This window comes from Elaeis guineensis, chromosome 5 (genome assembly GCF_000442705.2).
Source record: "Elaeis guineensis isolate ETL-2024a chromosome 5, EG11, whole genome shotgun sequence".
Taxonomy (NCBI): Eukaryota; Viridiplantae; Streptophyta; class Magnoliopsida; order Arecales; family Arecaceae; genus Elaeis; species Elaeis guineensis.
In genome coordinates, this window is record NC_025997.2 from 71,112,160 (window position 1) to 71,130,928 (window position 18,769).

An 18,769-nucleotide genomic window follows, 5' to 3' on the forward strand; every position below is an offset into this window, starting at 1 on the left:
ACTGTTTGGATATCGATCCGCAGCTACAGTCAAAGTTATGGCTCCCTCTACCGGGACAGCATCATCGGTAAACCCTACTAGAGGGGAGCTAATCGGTCTCAAATGGCCGTCAAGAATGGACATTCTTGAGAAGGCATCATAGAACAAAATATCGGCCGAACTTTCATTGTCGACAAGAATGCGGCGGACGTCGTAATTAGCTATATTCAAGAAAACTACAACCGTGTCGTTATGAGGAAATTAAACTCCCTGAGCATCTTCTTCGATGAAAGTTATGGATTCCTCGATCTTTTGCCACTTGGGAAGTCCGGCCAATATGTCGGTCGCTCCCTGTCGGGATTCTTCTGAGATGGTGTTGGCGAAATCCATCGAAGGTCGATTGTCCGACCGCTCCATGCCGGCGACCGTTGCCGGAGGATGTGGGGCCTGAAAAATTGGAGGCGAGGCCGGAGCCTGAGATCTAGCCGCGGAGGCCGTGGGTCGCCGTGTGGGTGCTTTGCGGGGAGGCATCGGGCGAAGATCAAGTGGGGGAAGGAGGAGTGGATGTCGGAGAAGATGACCAGAGGTGGTCCCGTTGAGTGCTTCTTTAAGAACAAGGGTACTGCGAAGGTTCAAGCCTTCCTTCTAGCGCCAATCCTGTTGGTGCAAAAATCTGCCTGCGCCGGAGAAGCTGGAGTCGAGGGAGTCGCGGTCGCCGTTGGGACCTGCAAAAGAAGTCTAAACCAAAGGTGGGGTTACTCCGGCAAGACCCTCCGATGCTCAAGTCAGTTCTCTGCCTCAACAAGAATGGAGTGCTCGAACGAAAATTTTAACAGAGTTTTTGGGATAGAAAATAGAGCTTAGAGAATAACGTATCTGGGGTCCCCCTTTTATAGACGGGGAGAGCAAAGGATTGATAGTGACTGTTTATGATCACCTCATCGTGGGCCGTACGGGGTCAGAAGGAATTTATCATGAAGAGTAATGGGGTGGAGTCGTGGCTGTCACCATGGCTCGCCATGTGGAATCGGTTGCGGGGAGTGGAGCGGCGTCCGTTGTCGCGACTCACCAGGGAGTGGTGGAACTGCACAGGACCCGTTGCAGGAAGTGGAGCAGAATCGTGGCTGTTACTGCGGTCTGCCAGGGAGTGATGGAGCCGCGTAGGATCTGTCGCAGAAAGTGGAGCAGAGTCGTGGCCGTTACTGCGGCCTGCCAGGGAGTGATGGAGCCATGCAGGATCCACCGCAGGGAGTGGAGCAGAGTCGTGGCCGTTACTGCGGCCTGCCAGGGGGTCCAGACTTGTCGGTCGAAGTTCGGTTGGAGTCTGATTTTCGCAGAAGCTCGGATGGGGATCATTTGTCGAGGAATCTCGATCGAGACCTTCAGCAGGAGTTCAGGGCAGAAGTCCAGCTCTCATGGGAGCTCGGACAAGGCCTACCCGTAGCTGGAGTTAGAAGCGAAGTCCGGCTCCCGTAGAAGCTCGGATGAAGTCTTCCTGCTACTAAAGTCGGGGATGGAGTCTGGCTCCCGTAGGAGTCCGGGCGAAGTCTTCCTGCTGCTGAAGTCGGGGATGGAGTCTGGCTCCCGTAGGAGTCCGGACGAAGTCTTCCTGCTGCTGAAGTCGGGGACGAAGTCTGACTCTCGTAGGAGTCCGGACGAAGTCTTCCTGCTGCTGAAGTCAGGGACAGAGTCCGGATGAAGTCTTCCTGCTGCTGAAGTCGGGGATGGAGTTTGACTCCCGTAGGAGTCCAGACGAAGCCTTCCTACGATTGGAGTCGGAGATGGAGTCCGGATGAAGTCTTCCTACTGCTGAAGTTGGAGACAGAATTTCGCTCCCGTAGGAGTCCGGACGAAACCTTCCTGCAGTTGGAGTTGGAGATGGAGTCCAGCTCCCGTAGGAGTCCGGACGAAGTCTTCCTGTAGTTGGAGTCGGAGGCGAAGTTCGGCTCCTGTAGGAGTCTGGATGAAGTCTACAGGTGAAGTCATGGGCAGAGTCCGGCTCCCGTATGAGTCCGGACGAAGTCTGCAGGTGAAGTCGTGGGCGGAGTCCGGCTCCCGTATGAGTCCGGACGAAGTCTACCTGCAATTAAAGTCAAGGGCGAAGTCCGGCTCCCGTAGGAGTCCGGATGAAGTTTACTAGCGATCGAAGTCGGGGACGAAGCCCGGCTCCCGTAGGAGTCCGGGCGGAGTCTTCCCGTAGCCGGAGTCGGAGACGAGATCTAGCTCCCGTAGGAGTCCGGACGGAGTCTTCTTGTGATTGAAGTCAAGGGCGAAGTCCGGCTCCCGTAGGAGTCCGGACGAAGTTTGCTTGCAAGTGGCGTCGGGGGCGAAGTCCGGCTCCCGTAGGAGTCCGGACAGAGTCTACCTGCAATTGGAGTCGTGGACGAGGTCCAGCTCCCATAGGAGTCCGGACGTCGCAAAGAATCCGATCGACGCTGACGAGGTCCTGTCCGTCGGCAAAACTTGGGAGTGTTGTGGGGGCTCGGCCGTCTGGAAGGTTTGAAGAGACGTTGTCGGAGGTCAGAAGTTGGTTGGATCCCCGGAGGGTCACTCCTGTCACGAACTTCAACTGGGGGGGATTTCATACCCAACAGCAGCGATGAGGCCGGACTTTGGGTTGATTAGGATGGCTTCGTTGAAAAAGAGGCAGAGTATCGATTTGAGAGAGGGTTTGTCAAGGATGAAAGAATAGTGCCCTACAAGTCAGTTGCATAGATGATATGTTGGAACTTTTCCTTGTTATCTTCCTGCTTATATACATAACATTATTTATTTATAAATTATATGAGATATTGTGTTTCATCATATGCTGTATATATCTTATTATCTCATTCATTACCTCATAGATTATGACTTAGCTAAGAGAGTTAGGAGTATGTGTCACATACTCATAACTCTCTTCTAATCAGGCTAAATCTTTTCTTACGTAAGAGTTTGGTAAAGATGTTTGCTAATTATCTATAGGTGCTCATAACATCAAACATTATATCATTATTTTGAATATGATCTCTTATGAAGTGATGTTTTATCTCAATATGTTTAATTCTTGAGTACTAAGTTAGATTTTTAGTTAAAATTATTATACTTATATTATCACACCTTATAGAAATTTTATTTACCTTAATACCATAATCTTTTAATTATTGCTTAATTCATAAGATTTGAGTACAATATTTTTTGGCTATAATATACTCAGCTTTTATCGCAGATAATGTTATCAAATTTTATTTCTTGCTAAATCAAAAAATTAAATTAACTCTTAGAATTGATAAGTTTCATTTGTACTTTTTCTATCAAATTTACAACCAGCCAAATCAGTATCTGAAAAACTAATCAATTCAATAAAAGAGTGTCTAGAGTACTATAAACTAATATTAAAAGTATCAATTAAAAGTTTAATTTTTTTTTACTATAAATAAATATGATTATTTAGGATTAGACTGATATCTAGCATACATACAAATACTAAATATTATATCATGTCTACTAGCAGTAAGATAGGGTAAAGACCTAATTATATCATAATAAGATTTAAGATTGATACTTTATCATTTTCATCCTTGTCAAGCTTATATGGGAGACTCATAAATGTGCCAATTAGCTTACAATTCTCTATTTCAAATTTTTTAAGTATTCTTTTTTATGTACTTGATTTGGTTGATGAAGATCTCCTCTTTAGTTTGCAAGATTTGGAGTCCGAAAAAAAATTTAATTCTCCCATCATGCTCATCTCAAACTTTATCAGCTGTCAGCCATTTTCAGTAGCCTGTCATGGTGAGTGGGACACGCGGCGAGCGTAGGTCGGCCAGAGAAGATCCGCAATCATTATTGCACCGGACCCCGGGGTCTATTTAAACACGTCCTCCCCCTTCAGGGGTTTCACTTTGCCTGAGAGAATCCCTCGGTCCCCTCCTCTTCCCCGAGAGCTCCAGCCTCCTTTAGCATCCTTCTCGGCCTTAGGCATCCTCCGGATCAACTTCCATCGTCTTTGCCGTCTTCCTGCACTCCTCGGGCCAATCTAGATTAATTTTGAAACTTTTTGTCATTTTTTTATTCTTTCTTCTTCGTATTCCGTTCGTTTAGCTTCCTCGAGAGCTTGTTTGCTATTTTTTTTGATTTTTTTCGAGATTTTTTGTGGCTTACGTTTGATCCAAAATATCTTCCGATATCTCCTCTTCTAACGGTTCTAAGAGTTCGTCAGTCCCAATTTCTTAAAGTCTTTGTACCGTAGACGAACTCATAGTCGGGACCGAACCTCGTCTGGTCTTTGCACCGGACACCATCCCCAGCTCTTTGACTCCGAATGAACTCTCACTGATAAGGATTCAGTATAGAGTTCCTCCGAAATTCTTATGTGCATTTAGACAGAGGGGTCGAGTTGCCCTTATCACAAGAAGGTCCTGCTTGGCTCAGGTTAATTATCGAGTTGACCGGTTCTTGGGTTGAGCTAGAAGTTTTGGCTCTAGAGATTGGTTGCTGTTGGTTTGCTCATCTAGCTTTCAAGTTGGCTCGTTGGTCCCAAATAGAATGCTTTGGAGAATCTCCAAGTATGCTTGGGTCCCTATCTTGATTATGAGCTGGTTGAATTTGATCGTACATCACATTGGTCGTTTATTGCCACTTATAGTTCTCATAAAAATTGTATAAGGTACAATATGTAATGAAAATATAGCATTGCAATCGAGAACCATATAGAGGCATTTGTTTCAAAATTGGAAATCGAGCCTTTAACATTTTGAAGTGGTGTTCAATGATATCATGCAACAAGCATGCCACCACAGGTAAAATGCTCCTCTAGTTGGCCCCTCTCTTAAGTGATATCTGGTCTTGCAATGTGGTGAGGGAAATCCAGGCATAATAAGTATATCTAGAATCAACAAAATCATGTTTACCTATTTTAAATGTGAACATTATATTTAATTTATGCTATTTATGCTTGTTAAAATATAGAAAAATAAAATGTATTCTTCAATAAACCACATTCCTGATCTACTAGGAATTCTAAAAAGTTCCAGAATCATTGGCATGATCTTCTTATCTAGTCATGATATATATGAACTTCATTCAAATGAATGTGTGCATGTTACATTTTGTGTTGTCTCAATTACTATTCCCTCGTACATAATTTGCTGGTTAGATGGAATTCATGCATCAGTAAGGGTTCCACTTCCATCTATAGCTCCGACAATATCTAATAAAGATTTAAGCTTTCTTGCTAGGCTTAAATTAGAGTATTTCTAGAATGTGGATTAGAGTAAATCACAAATAAAGAATGTTACAGAGGTGTTTTCTAATATTTTTTTTATCAATCATTTTATTGATTATTAAAAAATGTCAGCATAGGTTGCTACTCAGTGGCTCAATGATAATGTTATAGCCCAAAACCAATTCAGCCCACCAAAGCCCAAAATATTAAAAAAAAAAAATAGAGGATTCAAACCGGGAAGAAGACTCCCGGTAGGAGTCTTCTTCTCCGGCGAGATCGGGCAAAATCGGGAATCCTAGGACCCCTCGGAGTCCTAGGGTCCCTCTATAAAAAGATCCTCTCTCCCTTGAGACCGAACATCGGCCTCCTCCCTCTCTCTTTCTCTCCGATTTTTCCAAAGTAGAGCCGCGGACACAGTTTTGATTCTCGTCGTGATTGCCCGCCGACGAGGTCACCGGAGGTCGAGGTGAGTCTCCTTCTTCTTTCCCTCTTTCTTCTCCTTCCTCCCATGCTCTTGTGCGCGGCTGTCGGCGACGAGAGTCGCCGATTTTCGATCGGAGAAAAGGACCTCTGTTTTGGTCTCTTTCCCATGAATTTTTTGGCACCGGCGATCGCAATTGATCGCCGGCCATACTCCTTCGTGATCGGGGGAATGGCCCCCCTCTGCTGTCGGCCTCCGCCGCGGCGGTCGTGGCCTGAACGGCCCGGCAAAAGGAGGGAACCGCCGTCCCCTGTTCGGCCTGGAAGGAGCCGAGAGAAGAAAAAGAAAAGAGAAGAAGAAAAGAAAAAAAAAAGAAGAAAAAGAAAAGAGAAAGAAAAAAAAAAAGAAAAAGAAAAGGAAAGAAAAAGAAGAAAAAGAAGAAAAAGAGAAAAAAAATAAAAAATAAAAAATAAAAAAAAATAATAATAATAATAATAACAATATATATATATACACTTTTATATATATATACAAATAAATGAATAAATAAATAAAAAAAATGATGAGAGAGAGAGTTTCTCTCTCTTCTTTCAGTCTGAACCCTGACTTTCTCTCTGGAATTGGACTTTCTCTCTCCACTTTTTCTCTCTAAAATTTTCTCTCTCTTGATGGATTTCTCTCTCTCTAAAGTTATTCCTCTAAGATTAGCGTAGTGGAAGGCTTCATCTGATGATTTTGATCGAGTTTAGGGAAGAGTCTGATTTTAAGTGAGGTTTTGATTTTGGGATTTGTTAGATTTAATTTTGAATTAAAATTAATGTAAAAATATAATTTTGGATAATAGGTGCGGAAGAATCTCCTAGAAGTTAGTCGATCTGTTCATTCAGTGCTCCGTGAAAGGTAAGTAATGAATCATCTTCTCGAGATATTCTATTTTTATTCTGAAAATAAATAATTATTCTCTGAAATTATGCATGAATTATGAAATTATATTTTGTAAAGAAAAGTACTTTTGAAATATTATGGTATGTCGATTTATGCACATATTCAGTGAAAAATTATGATATATTATGATACAAAGTATTTTGATACAGATCGGATTTATGCTCTCAGCCTAACTATATTTCAGTGGGCCCCGTCAATGGGGATTATACGTTGGTACTCAGTGGACCCTGCCAGTGGGGGTTGTGCGCTGGTGTTTGTGGACCCTACTAGTGGGGGTTGTGCACTGGTATTTGTGGACCCTGCCAGTGGGGGTTGTGCGCTGGTATTCTATGGACCCTGCCAATGGGGGTTAAATGTTGGTCATAGTCAAGGCTATTGAGTTACGAGTGTTTTGAATCGAATCGAATTTATGATTATATTATATGTAAATATTTGAAAATATTTGATTTGTATTAAATCAGCATGAAATATACTCTTATATTTATTTGCAGCATTATTCTTGAAAATTATATAATATCTGAATTATCTAGTTGTGATATTTGTTACTTACTAGACTGTCTAGCTCATTACCTTTCTTTCTATTTTTCAGATTCAGATAATTAATTTCGAGCGTGGGATAAAATATTGAGACAGAGCTTTTAGAAGTGAGATTAGCATTGTCAACTTCATTGAACTTAGATCTATTATTTTTATTTTTTTAGAAAAAATTTTATTGGATGTAAGACATTTGATTCAATTACTTGAATTATAGTTGAATAATAATTATTTGAATTTATTCCGCTGTGATGCATTGATATCGTGATGAGATGCCTTCCATGCTTATGGAGAGAGTTCTTCATGAGTATGCGGCGGTTGCCGCGACCCTCGATTCACAATCTCGGATCGGGGGCGTGACAATTAATATGGTATCAGAGCATAAGTGGATAAATTATGACACATAGAATTTAACATAGTATGAGTGTAGGTGGGTAGACATTAGGAATATTGGGACGTTAGAGTATGAGCATCATAATAAACCCATCCTAACAAATAGATCAATGAATCTAATAAGATTTTACTACTACAAGGTTATCATGCCTCCCTGTAGAATGACAAGAACTACTCAAGGAATTGCAAGAGAGACATCACAACCACGGGATGGTAGCACTCCCCATCTGACCAGTGGCACCCCTCAGGAGGAGGGAGTCGTAGATCCTAATGGGAGTGCTTCGAGAGCACGTCAGGAACCAGATATGGCTCAGTTAATGCAGACCCTAATCAGGATGATACAAGCGCAACAATAAATACAGCAACAAATGTTTGAACAACAGCAGATACAACGAGATACACAACAACATCAGCATCCACCACCACAACATGGAGAGCAACCAGTACAACGAAATAATATTTCAGAATTTAAAAAGCTTGCTCCTCCAGCTTTCAAGGGGACTACTGAACCTTTGGAAGCTGATAACTGGATAATGGAGATGGAGAAGGCCTTCACTGTCCAAGAGTGTCTTGATGAAGAAAAGATTTGATATGCAGCTTATTTACTACAAGGAGAAGCATACAACTGGTGTCAGCGACTACAGCACAAGCATGAACAAGATGGCGAAATACTTACCTGGAAAAGATTTCAGATTGCATTCTACGATCAGTATTTTTCTCGGAGTATAAGGATCCAGAAAGAGCAAGAGTTTATTTATTTGAAGCAAAAGGGTATGAGTGTGACTGAATATGAAGCAAAATTTACAGAGTTAGCAAAATTTGCTCCGAGATTAGTGGATGGTGAGCAAGAACGTGTTTACAAGTTTGAGATGGGACTGAGAACTGAGATTCGAAAACAAGTGGTTCCATATGAATTGACAACTTATGCCGATGTGGTAAACAAAGCACTGATAATTGAAAGGGAAGTCAATGAAGAACGCATGGAAAGAGAAAGAAAGCAAAGAAAGAGAGCAAAATCAAATGATACACAAGGACAGAATAATAAAAATATCAAAAGATCAGCTAAGGGAGCAGTAGACAATAAGACTCAACAGATTGATGGTGAGCCGTGCTCCAGATGTGGCAAAAATCATGCAGACAAGGATTGCTATTGGAATACAGGTGCTTGTTTCAAATGTGGTCAGAAGGATCATAAAATTGCTAGCTGTCCGCTAAATACTGAAAATCAAGTTGGCCAAAGAACTTATGAAGGACAACATAAGGGTGGTGGACAGATTTCTAAAACCCAGGGAAGAGTTTATGCGCTTACTCAACAGAATGCACAGGCTTCCAATACAATGGTGACAGGTATGAAAAATTTTGAGAATGAAATTTCTTTTTAGGGGTGAAGAATGTTATAGCCCAAAACTAATTCAGCCCACCAAAGCCCAAAATAAAAAAAAAAAAAAAAATAGAGGATTCAAACCGGGAAGAAGACTCCCGATAGGAGTCTTCTTCTCCGACGAGATCGGGCAAAATCGAAAATCCTAGGACCCCTCGGACTCCTAGGATCCCTCTATAAGAAGACCCCCTCTCCCTTGAGACCGAACATCGGCCTCCTCCCTCTCTCTTTCTCTCCGATTTTCCCGAAGTAGAGCTGCGGACACCGTTTTGATTCTCGTCATGATTGCCCGCCGACAAGGTCACCGGAGGTCGAGATGAGTCTCCTTCTTCTTTCCCTCTTTCTTCTCCTTCCTCCCATGCTCTTGTGCGCGGCTGCCGGCGACGAGAGTCGCCGATTTTCGATCGGAGAAAAGGACCTCTGTTTTGGTCTCTTTCCCGTGAATTTTTCGGCACCGGCGATCGCAATTGATCGCCGGCCATACTCCTCCGTGACCGGGGGAATGGCCCCCCTCTGCTGCCGGCCTCTGCCGCAGCGGCCGTGGCCTGAACGGCCCCGGCAAAAGGAGGGAACCGCCGTCCCCTGTTCGGCCTGGAAGGAGCCGAGAGAAGAAAAAGAAAAGAAAAAAAAAAGAAGAAAAAGAAAAGAGAAAGAAAAAAAAAAGAAAAAGAAAAGGAAAGAAAAAGAAGAAAAAGAAGAAAAAGAGAAAAATAAAAAATAAAAAAAAAATAATAATAACAATATATATATATATATACTTATATATATATATATAAATAAATGAATAAATAAATAAAAAAAATGATGAGAGAGAGAGTTTCTCTCTCTTCTCTCTCTTCTTTCAGTCTGAACCCTGACTTTCTCTCTGGAATTGAACTTTCTCTCTCCACTTTCTCTCTCTAGAATTTTCTCTCTCTAGCTTGTTTCTCTCTCTTGATGGATTTTTCTCTCTCTAAAGTTATTCCTCTAGGATTAGCGTAGTGGAAGGCTTCATCTGATGATTTTGATCGAGTTTAAGGAAGAGTCTGATTTTAAGTGAGGTTTTGATTTTGGGATTTGTTAGATTTAATTTTGAATTAAAATTAATGTAAAAATATAATTTTGGATAATAGGCACGGAAGAATCTCCTAGAAGTTAGTCGATCTGTTCATTCAGTGCTCCGTGAAAGGTAAGTAATGAATCATCTTCTCGAGATATTTCATTTTTATTCTGAAAATAAAAAATTATTTTTTGAAATTATGCATGAATTATGAAATTATGTTTTGTAAAGAAAAGTACTTTTGAAATATTATGGTACGTCGATTTATGCACATGTTCAGTGAAAAATTATGATATATTATGATACAAAGTGTTTTGATACAGATCGGATTTATGCTCTCAGCCTAACTATGTTTCAGTGGGCCCCGCCAATGAGGATTATACGTTGGTACTCAGTGGACCCTGCCAGTGGAGGTTGTGTGCTGGTGTTTGTGGACCCTGCCAGTGGGGTTTGTGCGCTGGTATTTGTGAACCCTGTCAGTGGGGGTTGTGCGCTGGTATTCTGTGGACCCCGCCAATGGGGGTTAAATGTTGGTCATAGTCAAGGCTGTTGAGTTACGAGTGTTTTGAATCGAATCGAATTTATGATTATATTATATGTGAATATTTGAAAATATTTGATTTGTATTAAATCAGCATGAAATATACTCTTATGTTTATTTGCAGCATTATTCTTGAAAATTATATAATATCTGAATTATCTAGTTGAGATATTTGTTACTTACTGGGCTATCTAGCTCATTATCTTTCTTTCTAGTTTTCAGATTCAGATAATTAATTTCGAGCATGGGACGAAATATTGGGACAGAGCTTTTAGAAGCGAGATTAGCATTGTCAACTTCATTGAACTTAGATCTATTATTTTTATTTTTTTAGAAAAAAATTTATTGGATGTAAGATATTTGATTTAATTACTTGAATTACAGTTGAATAATAATTATTTGAATTTATTCCGCTATGATGCATTGATATCGTGATGAAATGCCTTGCATGCTTATGGAGAGAGTTCTTCATGAGTATGCGGCGGTTGCCGCAACCCTCGATTCACAATCTCGGATCGGGGACATGACAGATAACGTTGCAGTCTATCTAGCTACATGCGTAAGTCTTTATGTGAGATTTTTGGGTTGCTAAAAAGCATCGTCCTCTCTCAACCCAACATAAAGCGTGCGTAGAGTTAAAACTGGATCAGATACGAATCGAATATTAATATATTCATATTCATATTTATTTTATCTAATGAATATAAATATAAATATGAATATTATTTAGATACAAAAATTTATATCTATATTTATTTTAAATAGATACGGATACAATTCGGATACTGAAAGTATCGATATAATTATAGATATAATTTAAATAATTAAATTTTATCACTACTGAATTAAAGATATTATTAAATATATGATCAATTAAATTAATAGCATGTTTATATGGTTGTATATTTTTTTTAAAAATTAATAAATACTATATAAAACTATATAGAATTATATGTAGATTCGGATATATAGATTGGATAATTGTCTATCTATATCTATATTTTTTTTTTTTTACGGATATGAACATGAATATGAATATTAGTTAAATTCTCAAATTTCTATTCATATTTAAATTGATTCAGATATGAAATTAGATTCGGACGGATTCATATCACTTTTATCTCTCTAGGTGTACATGTTTGGTGAGTTGGCAGCGACTTTCGCACGCTCTAACCCATTTCAAGCTTGGCCTTAATTGTTAGCATGGAAGGCTGTTTGCTGTTTATGCACGGCCCTGGCTCATACCATCCCCATTCCTCATCAAGCAGAGGGTGCCGGAGGCTTGACCCTCGAGAAAAATTCTTTATACAATGTAGGTGGTACAGAACTATGCACATCGTCTATGATGATTGGTTCACACGTGGATTGAGACACGATGCATGAAAAAAAAAAAAAAAATTATCGGCTCCGCACGCGACCGTGGATTATACGCGTGGCTCTGCGCTAGCCGCGGTGCACAAATAATTTCGCTGACCCTCGAATGGGAGAACGTTCCACACCCTTCTCGCATCTACGAACGTTCTCCAGCAAAGCTTGTCACAGTTTGTGGTTGTTAAGCAGCTTACATGCGTGATTTCTAGTCTCTTGTTGCCACCCGGACTCGAAGCTTTAACGACATCCACACTTCGTCCACTTAGCCCACACAAACAAGTCACCAACAGCTCGCCCTTAGTCTTAACGCCTTCCATTTTCCCACGTACCCATTCTACAAACCACCCACCACTGTACCACTTTTCACCCCCCACACTTTTTCCACCACAAGTAGTCTCATCCTCCCCTCACCACTTCCTTGCTCTCTTGCCCTCCCTTTTTATTTCCTTTCCCACCACTCCTCTCTCCATTAGCTCCCAACCCACCAAATGTACACTCTAACCCCACATTCCCATCTCCCTACGCTCCCACGACTCCCTCGAACGTGTCGTGCCACCGCAACCTCGCCAGCTCGAACTTCCACCGCCGATCCACCCCGCCACCTTCCCATCACCGCCACCACCACCATCACCACCCCGGCCACCGCTAATGGCTCCTCACTCCACTCGACGTGGGCTCACCGTGCATGGGTTGCGTCCGGCTTCGCCTCCGTGCTCTCCTCCCTAGCCAAGTCAGTCTCCGCCGCAGTCGACTCCGGCTCCGCCTTCGATCCCCTCCTCGCCGCCTTCCTCGGCTACATTCTCACCGACCTCGGCACCGGCTTCTACCACTGGGCCATCGACAACTACGGCGGCCCTTCGACGCCGATCTTTGGCCGTCAGATCGAAGCATTCCAAGGGCACCACCGCTGGCCGTGGACGATCACCCAGCGAGAGTTCGCCAATAACTTGCATGCCCTCGCTCGCGCCGTGACCTTCGCCGTCATGCCGATCGAATTCTTTGCTACCGCCAATGACGCGGCGGTGCATGCATTCGTCGGGGCGTGCGCGGGCTGCGTCATGATGAGCCAGCAGTTTCACGCGTGGGCCCACGGGACGAAGAGCCGGCTGCCGCCAGTGGTGGTGGCGCTGCAAGACGTCGGAGTGCTGGTCTCGCGGGCGGAGCATGCAGCGCACCACCGGCCGCCGTACAACAGCAACTACTGCATAGTTAGCGGGGTTTGGAACGGGCTGTTGGATGAGTGGAAGGTGTTTGAGGCGATGGAGATGATGGTGTTCTTTAGGTTTGGTGTAAGGCCGCGGTCGTGGAGCGAGCTAGAGTTGGAGTGGAAAGAAGAAAGTGGCGGTGTGTCTTCGGAGAGCCACAATTGCTAGGAGTACATACATGTTTTGGATTACATGGTAGAAGAATATTCTTTGGGCTGATGCTTGTTGCAAAACCGGAGCCAATTGTCATTTTCTTTATCATCATCATCATCACTGCTGTTACCAGTGCTTCTTCTATTCTTTTCTTTTCCAAATTGGCAGGTCTACAGTATAATTGATCATGGGCCAATCTAAATTTTGTTCATTTTTAATCGAACTTTGGGCCAGATCTATTTAAAATTTAATATTTTTAATATTCAAGCCCGGCCTACGATGAGTTTTAGTGTACAACTTTGGAACATGTCCACGGCCAGCGAGTGATACTATGGAGAAGAGCTCATCGCATATCCAAACAAGTCCTATTCTATGTGGCATGAGGGGTCAAAACAACGTGCTCAGGAATGGTACAACGGGGACGTGGGTTGAATGCTGGATTGCCAAGACTGTATCATGCAGCCCTCTTGTTATAGCCCAAATCAAGCCCACTAAAGCCCATTAAACAAAAAAAAAAAAAAAAAAAAAGAAAAACAGAGCAGGAAGACTCCCGATCGGAGTCTTCCTCTTCTCTGATCAAGAATCGGAGTCCTAGGGCCATTGAAAGACCCTAGGACGAGCTCTATAAGAACCCTTCCCCTCTCCTCTATGGGTAGACCCTTCCGTCGCTGTCGATTGCCGGAGATTTTTCTCCGATTTTCCCGTTTGAAGCCGTGACTCCTCGACCCGTGTTCGCCGCAATTTCTCGCCGGTGGGGGTCACCGGAGGTTGTGGTAAGGTCTCCCTCCTCTCCCTCTCTTCTCTCCCTTCTTTTCCGTGCCTGTGTGCACGATGGCCGGCGACGGGTGTCACCGGATTTAGTTGGAGAAAGAAACCCCCCTGTAAGCCGCCTCTTTCCTCTGATTTTCCGGCGCCGACGGTCACGCCGACCGCCGGCCTTGGTCTCTTCGAACCCGGGAGAGTCGGCCGTTGCCGTCGGCCACCTCCGGCCATAAGATGGCCGTGATCGACCGATCAAGGCACGGGGACCTCTAGGTCCCCTGTTTCGGCCCAATAAAAGCCCGGGAAGAAAAGAAGAAGAAGAAGAAGGAAAAGAAAAAGAAAAAGAAAAGAAAAAAAAGAAAAAAAAAAAAAAAAGAAAAAAAGAAAAGAAAAAGAAGAAAAAGAAAAGAAAAAGAAAAGGAAAAAAAAAAAAAGAAAAAAAAAAGAAAAATAAAATAATAATAATATAATAATAATAAATAGGATTTTCTCTTCTCTCTCTTCCATGAAGAAAAAGAAAAAAAAAAAAAAGAGAGAAAGAAAGAAAAGAAGAAAGAGAAAAATAAAATTAATTAATAAATAATGAGATAAATAATAAAATATGAGAAAGAGAGTTTCTCTCTCTTCCCTCTCTCTCTTCAGCTTGAATTAGTATTTTTCTCTCTCTAGAATTGGATTTTCTCTCTCTACTTTCTCTCTCTAGAATTCTCTCTCTAGATTATCTCTCCTAAGATTTCTAAAATTTTGAGAAGAATGATGATGAATTTAAATGATCCTCGTGATGGATTTTTGATCCGTGATCGTCGGACGGTACACCGACATCCACTTTGATCAGATCAAGTATTTTTAGATTTTATTTCTCATGATCTTATTTAATTATCCACATGATAATTTTAACATGATTTGATATGATCAATCAGAATTTGTTGAATCATATTGTCTGAAGAATTCAAGATGGATTTTCTCTCTCTAGAATTTTCTCTCTCTAGAATTTTCTCTCTCTAAAAATATTCTCTCTCTTGATTGATTCTCTCTCTAAAAAAAGGTTAGTGAATGAAGAAATTTCTTTTAATAAGTCTGATCTGATTCTAATGAAGAACCCTGATCCATGATTGTCAGACAACGTACTGGCACCCACTCTAATCAGACCATGAATCTTTAGATTTGATCATCCATGATTTCCGATCTAGCCATGACTTGATTTGATCACATTGATTTCACCAATCGAGATATTGGACCCATCGTAATGTTGGATTGTGTCACCTGATCAATTCGAATTGTACCTCATGAATTCTCTCTCCTCTGATTTTCTCTCTCCACTTGATTTTATGAAATCGATGAAGAAACCTTGGTCCTATCACTTCGAATCCGATTTGATCTGATAGTCAAACTTTGGATCGTTTAGGTCCTAATTAGATTTTGATTAGATGAAATTAGATGATCGGACCCAATCTAAACCGTTGAAATATAGAATTCGTATTCTTTCTAATTATTCAAATTGATTCTGTATAGGATTGTGGATGTTTGACCATGGATATCACGATATGATCTACGAACAGAATTTTTGGAAGAAAATTTATAGGATTATATGGATTTATTGGAATGCATTCGAGGTAAGTAATGTTTCACTTTTTCTAGATTTATCGGCAAATTATAATGTATTCTTCTGACATGATTTGTGAAACGATGCATGAATTAGATGAATGGTATTTTGTTATGAAAATATCTTATTTGAAATGTTATGATGAAGCATGATTGAATATATTGATTTCATGATGCATTATATTGATTGATTTCGATACTACATGATTATATGTTTTATTATCGAAATTAGAATATGAAACATGATTTATGAAGAATTATGATATAAGAAACAATAAGAATTGACAACCTGACTGTGTTGAGGACCCCGCCAACGGGGGCATATACGTTGGCAATTGACTGTCCTGAGGGTTTTATGTCGCCAGTAAGACCAGCGACATGTCGCCAGATAGACCAGCGACAAAACCGCCAGTTAGACCAGCGGTTCCAAAGGACTTGGCTGCCAGATGATTCGCAGCCCACCGCAAGCAGATACGCGGTATTATGACCCTGCCACAGGGATAATGTGGTCATAGCTCATGGTTGACAAAAAGAAATTGAAGAACAAAAGAAATTGAAATCCCGAAAGAAACTTGAAATTTTGAAAAAGAAATAAATTTGGCATGAATTATATTGCATAATTGAAATTGATTTCGAATTGATGAACTCTATATGCTTATTTTCTATAAATGATTATTTACTTATATGCCTGATGAAATCTGTTGAGAAGTGATCGTTGCTTACTGGGCTATTTAGCTCATGATAAGTTTTATGTTTTTCTTACAGATCCAGAAAATTAGCATGATGCGGGATTTCGGTTGGGAGAGCGATTAGAGATGGAGTTAACTCATTGATTTAGGATTTTCTCAGAATTGATTCAAGACTTTTAGTTTTGCTTTTAGTATTGACATTGTCAGACAGTTATTTTTTTTGAACACTTAGTTTGGATTTATTATTTGAACCAAGGTTTGATTTTTGAATGAAAAAAAATTTATTTAACTATTTGTGAAGATATCATGATGAGATGCCTTGCATGCTTATGGGAAAAGTATTCTATAAGTATGCGGCGGTTGCCATGACCCTCGATTCAAATCTCGGGTCGGGGGCGTGACAATTAATATGGTATCAGAGCATAAGTGGATGAATTATGAAACATAGAATCAGATATAGAATGGGTGTTAGTGGATAGACACCAGGGACATTATAGGGTAGATCTTTGATGATTGTAGTGGGAGAAATATTTATAAATTTTGACTAAACATTGAGATTATGTATGAAAGGATCACAATAGATTATAACATATAGAATTTGAAATATGATGGATGATCTATTGATCATGATATGATTACTTAGATCTTGATCAAAAGTAATCACAAAAGGATTGATATAAAATTGTATTGTGCATTATGGTTATTAATTTGATCATGGGTTATTCAAGTGAATCGTAAGTTCAAATTCGATGTGAGAATAATATTATGATATTACTTCTAGTTGAGAGATTGACTATTATTGGCAAGATAAAGATTTGATAATAAAATATTATTCCAGAATGGGCTAAGAAAAAAAAAAAAATCTTTTATGATGTTTGATTGGAATATTTATCGAAATTGAATTTGGTATGTGGATTATATATAAAGTGGCATATTATGATGAATACATATTTGAGGATATTGCAAAGAAACCTATGTCTTATTGATGAACTTGATTTTGAGATTATAGGATATTCATCATACTGGAAGCTTTAATCATCATCCTTAGATCTAAAAAATGGATCTTATTATGTCTATTGGAGACTACATGATGTGTATAAAATTTTAATTTAAAGACTTCGTATCTAAGTTGATCAAGAGATTTTCTGATATTATTGTTGAGGTTGTTAATGAAAAATTGATATCTTCAGATTAAGATAAAAGATCTGATTTATATTTATTTCAGATTAAGGGATCCGTGTGAATTTACAATTTAAAAAAATTAGGATTTAGAAATTGATATGGAGTTCCTTTGCTTTTGTTAATGAGGTCCCTAATTGAATCTATTATTAAATGGAGATTTGATTTTTTTGAAGCTTGTATGATTGTTATGAAAGGATATTTGATAGATATTGAAGATCCTGATGATAGAAATTTTAAATAATAATAATAATAATAATGATGATGATTTGAAATTCATATATATTCAGATTATGTCCAAATTTGGTGGAGCATCGAAGGATTTTCTCGTTGATTTGACTTATAAAGATTTTTGGTTTGAAAATTATCGAATTGAATTGATATGAGAATTAAGATTTGATTCATATTGATTATAGTAAATCTATATGATGGTTTAAATATGATATTGAACTCAAGGGTTAATCAAGATTATTGTACACCAGTAAAAGTATGAATGAAAATCGAAAGTTAATATTTGACTTCAATTGAAATTTAAAATTTTAGATCTTTTCTATTGATAAGATAAAGAAATAATTTGATCAAAATTTTTTTTGGTGAAGCTAAAAAATTTTGATTGTTAGATCAGAGTGCGCAGCGGAAGCATGGTAATCTGAACTACTTTGAGTAAGTCAGGAATGTTGACCCTTTGAGTTAAAGAATTATGATAGATGATATGGTTTGATACAAAAAAATTTATTGATATTAGAAAGAATAATATTTTAAAATTTTGAATTATTTTTGGATATCCCTAATATGATTTTGAAAAGTAGAGCTTCCACCTACTATGCTACAAAAATAATTAGCATCCTAATTCTAGGATGAGTGGACCTTTGATTTTTGATTTTAGATTTAGAATATTTAGAGATAATTTTTTTTTTATCCTAGAATTAAATTTTATAATTCTCTAATTACTAGGAAGAACTTGAGATTGTTTATCGAATGATGATTTTGATCTTAGATTATTATACTCAAATATTTATCTCCAGGGTATAATGAAATTTGAAGTTAGAACTCTTTTGATCATTATTATTTCTCAGACTGAATGAAAAAGATTGAGGTTATCTATTGATATTGACGATTGTTCTACAAAAGATGGATTGGAGATATTCATAATTTGATAATGAATTGATTAATTAAGAGTTGTTAATGTTTAGATAAAGAAAATTGATATGCTTACTTAGAATAGAGACATTGATTTTGATTATAAGAAAAATATAGTTTTGATTTAGATCAATTTTTGAGTTATTGATTTTATTATGGAATGACTTAATGATAAAATTTGCTTCAAGAATTAGAATATTTAAGAGTTTGAGGGTTTGAGTAAGAAAAT

At 39.6% G+C, this 18,769-nt stretch overlaps 1 protein-coding gene across 1 annotated transcript; it reads left to right on the forward strand.

Annotated features, from left to right (window-relative positions):
* The first annotated feature begins 11,935 nt into the window (after positions 1-11,935).
* LOC105035002 (fatty acid desaturase 4, chloroplastic) lies at positions 11,936-13,312 on the forward strand. The gene has a single exon (XM_010910381.3). It carries the CDS (start codon positions 12,299-12,301, stop codon positions 13,181-13,183), a length of 885 nt encoding a protein of 294 aa, XP_010908683.1. The 5' UTR covers positions 11,936-12,298; the 3' UTR covers positions 13,184-13,312.
* The last annotated feature ends 5,457 nt before the right edge of the window (positions 13,313-18,769 follow it).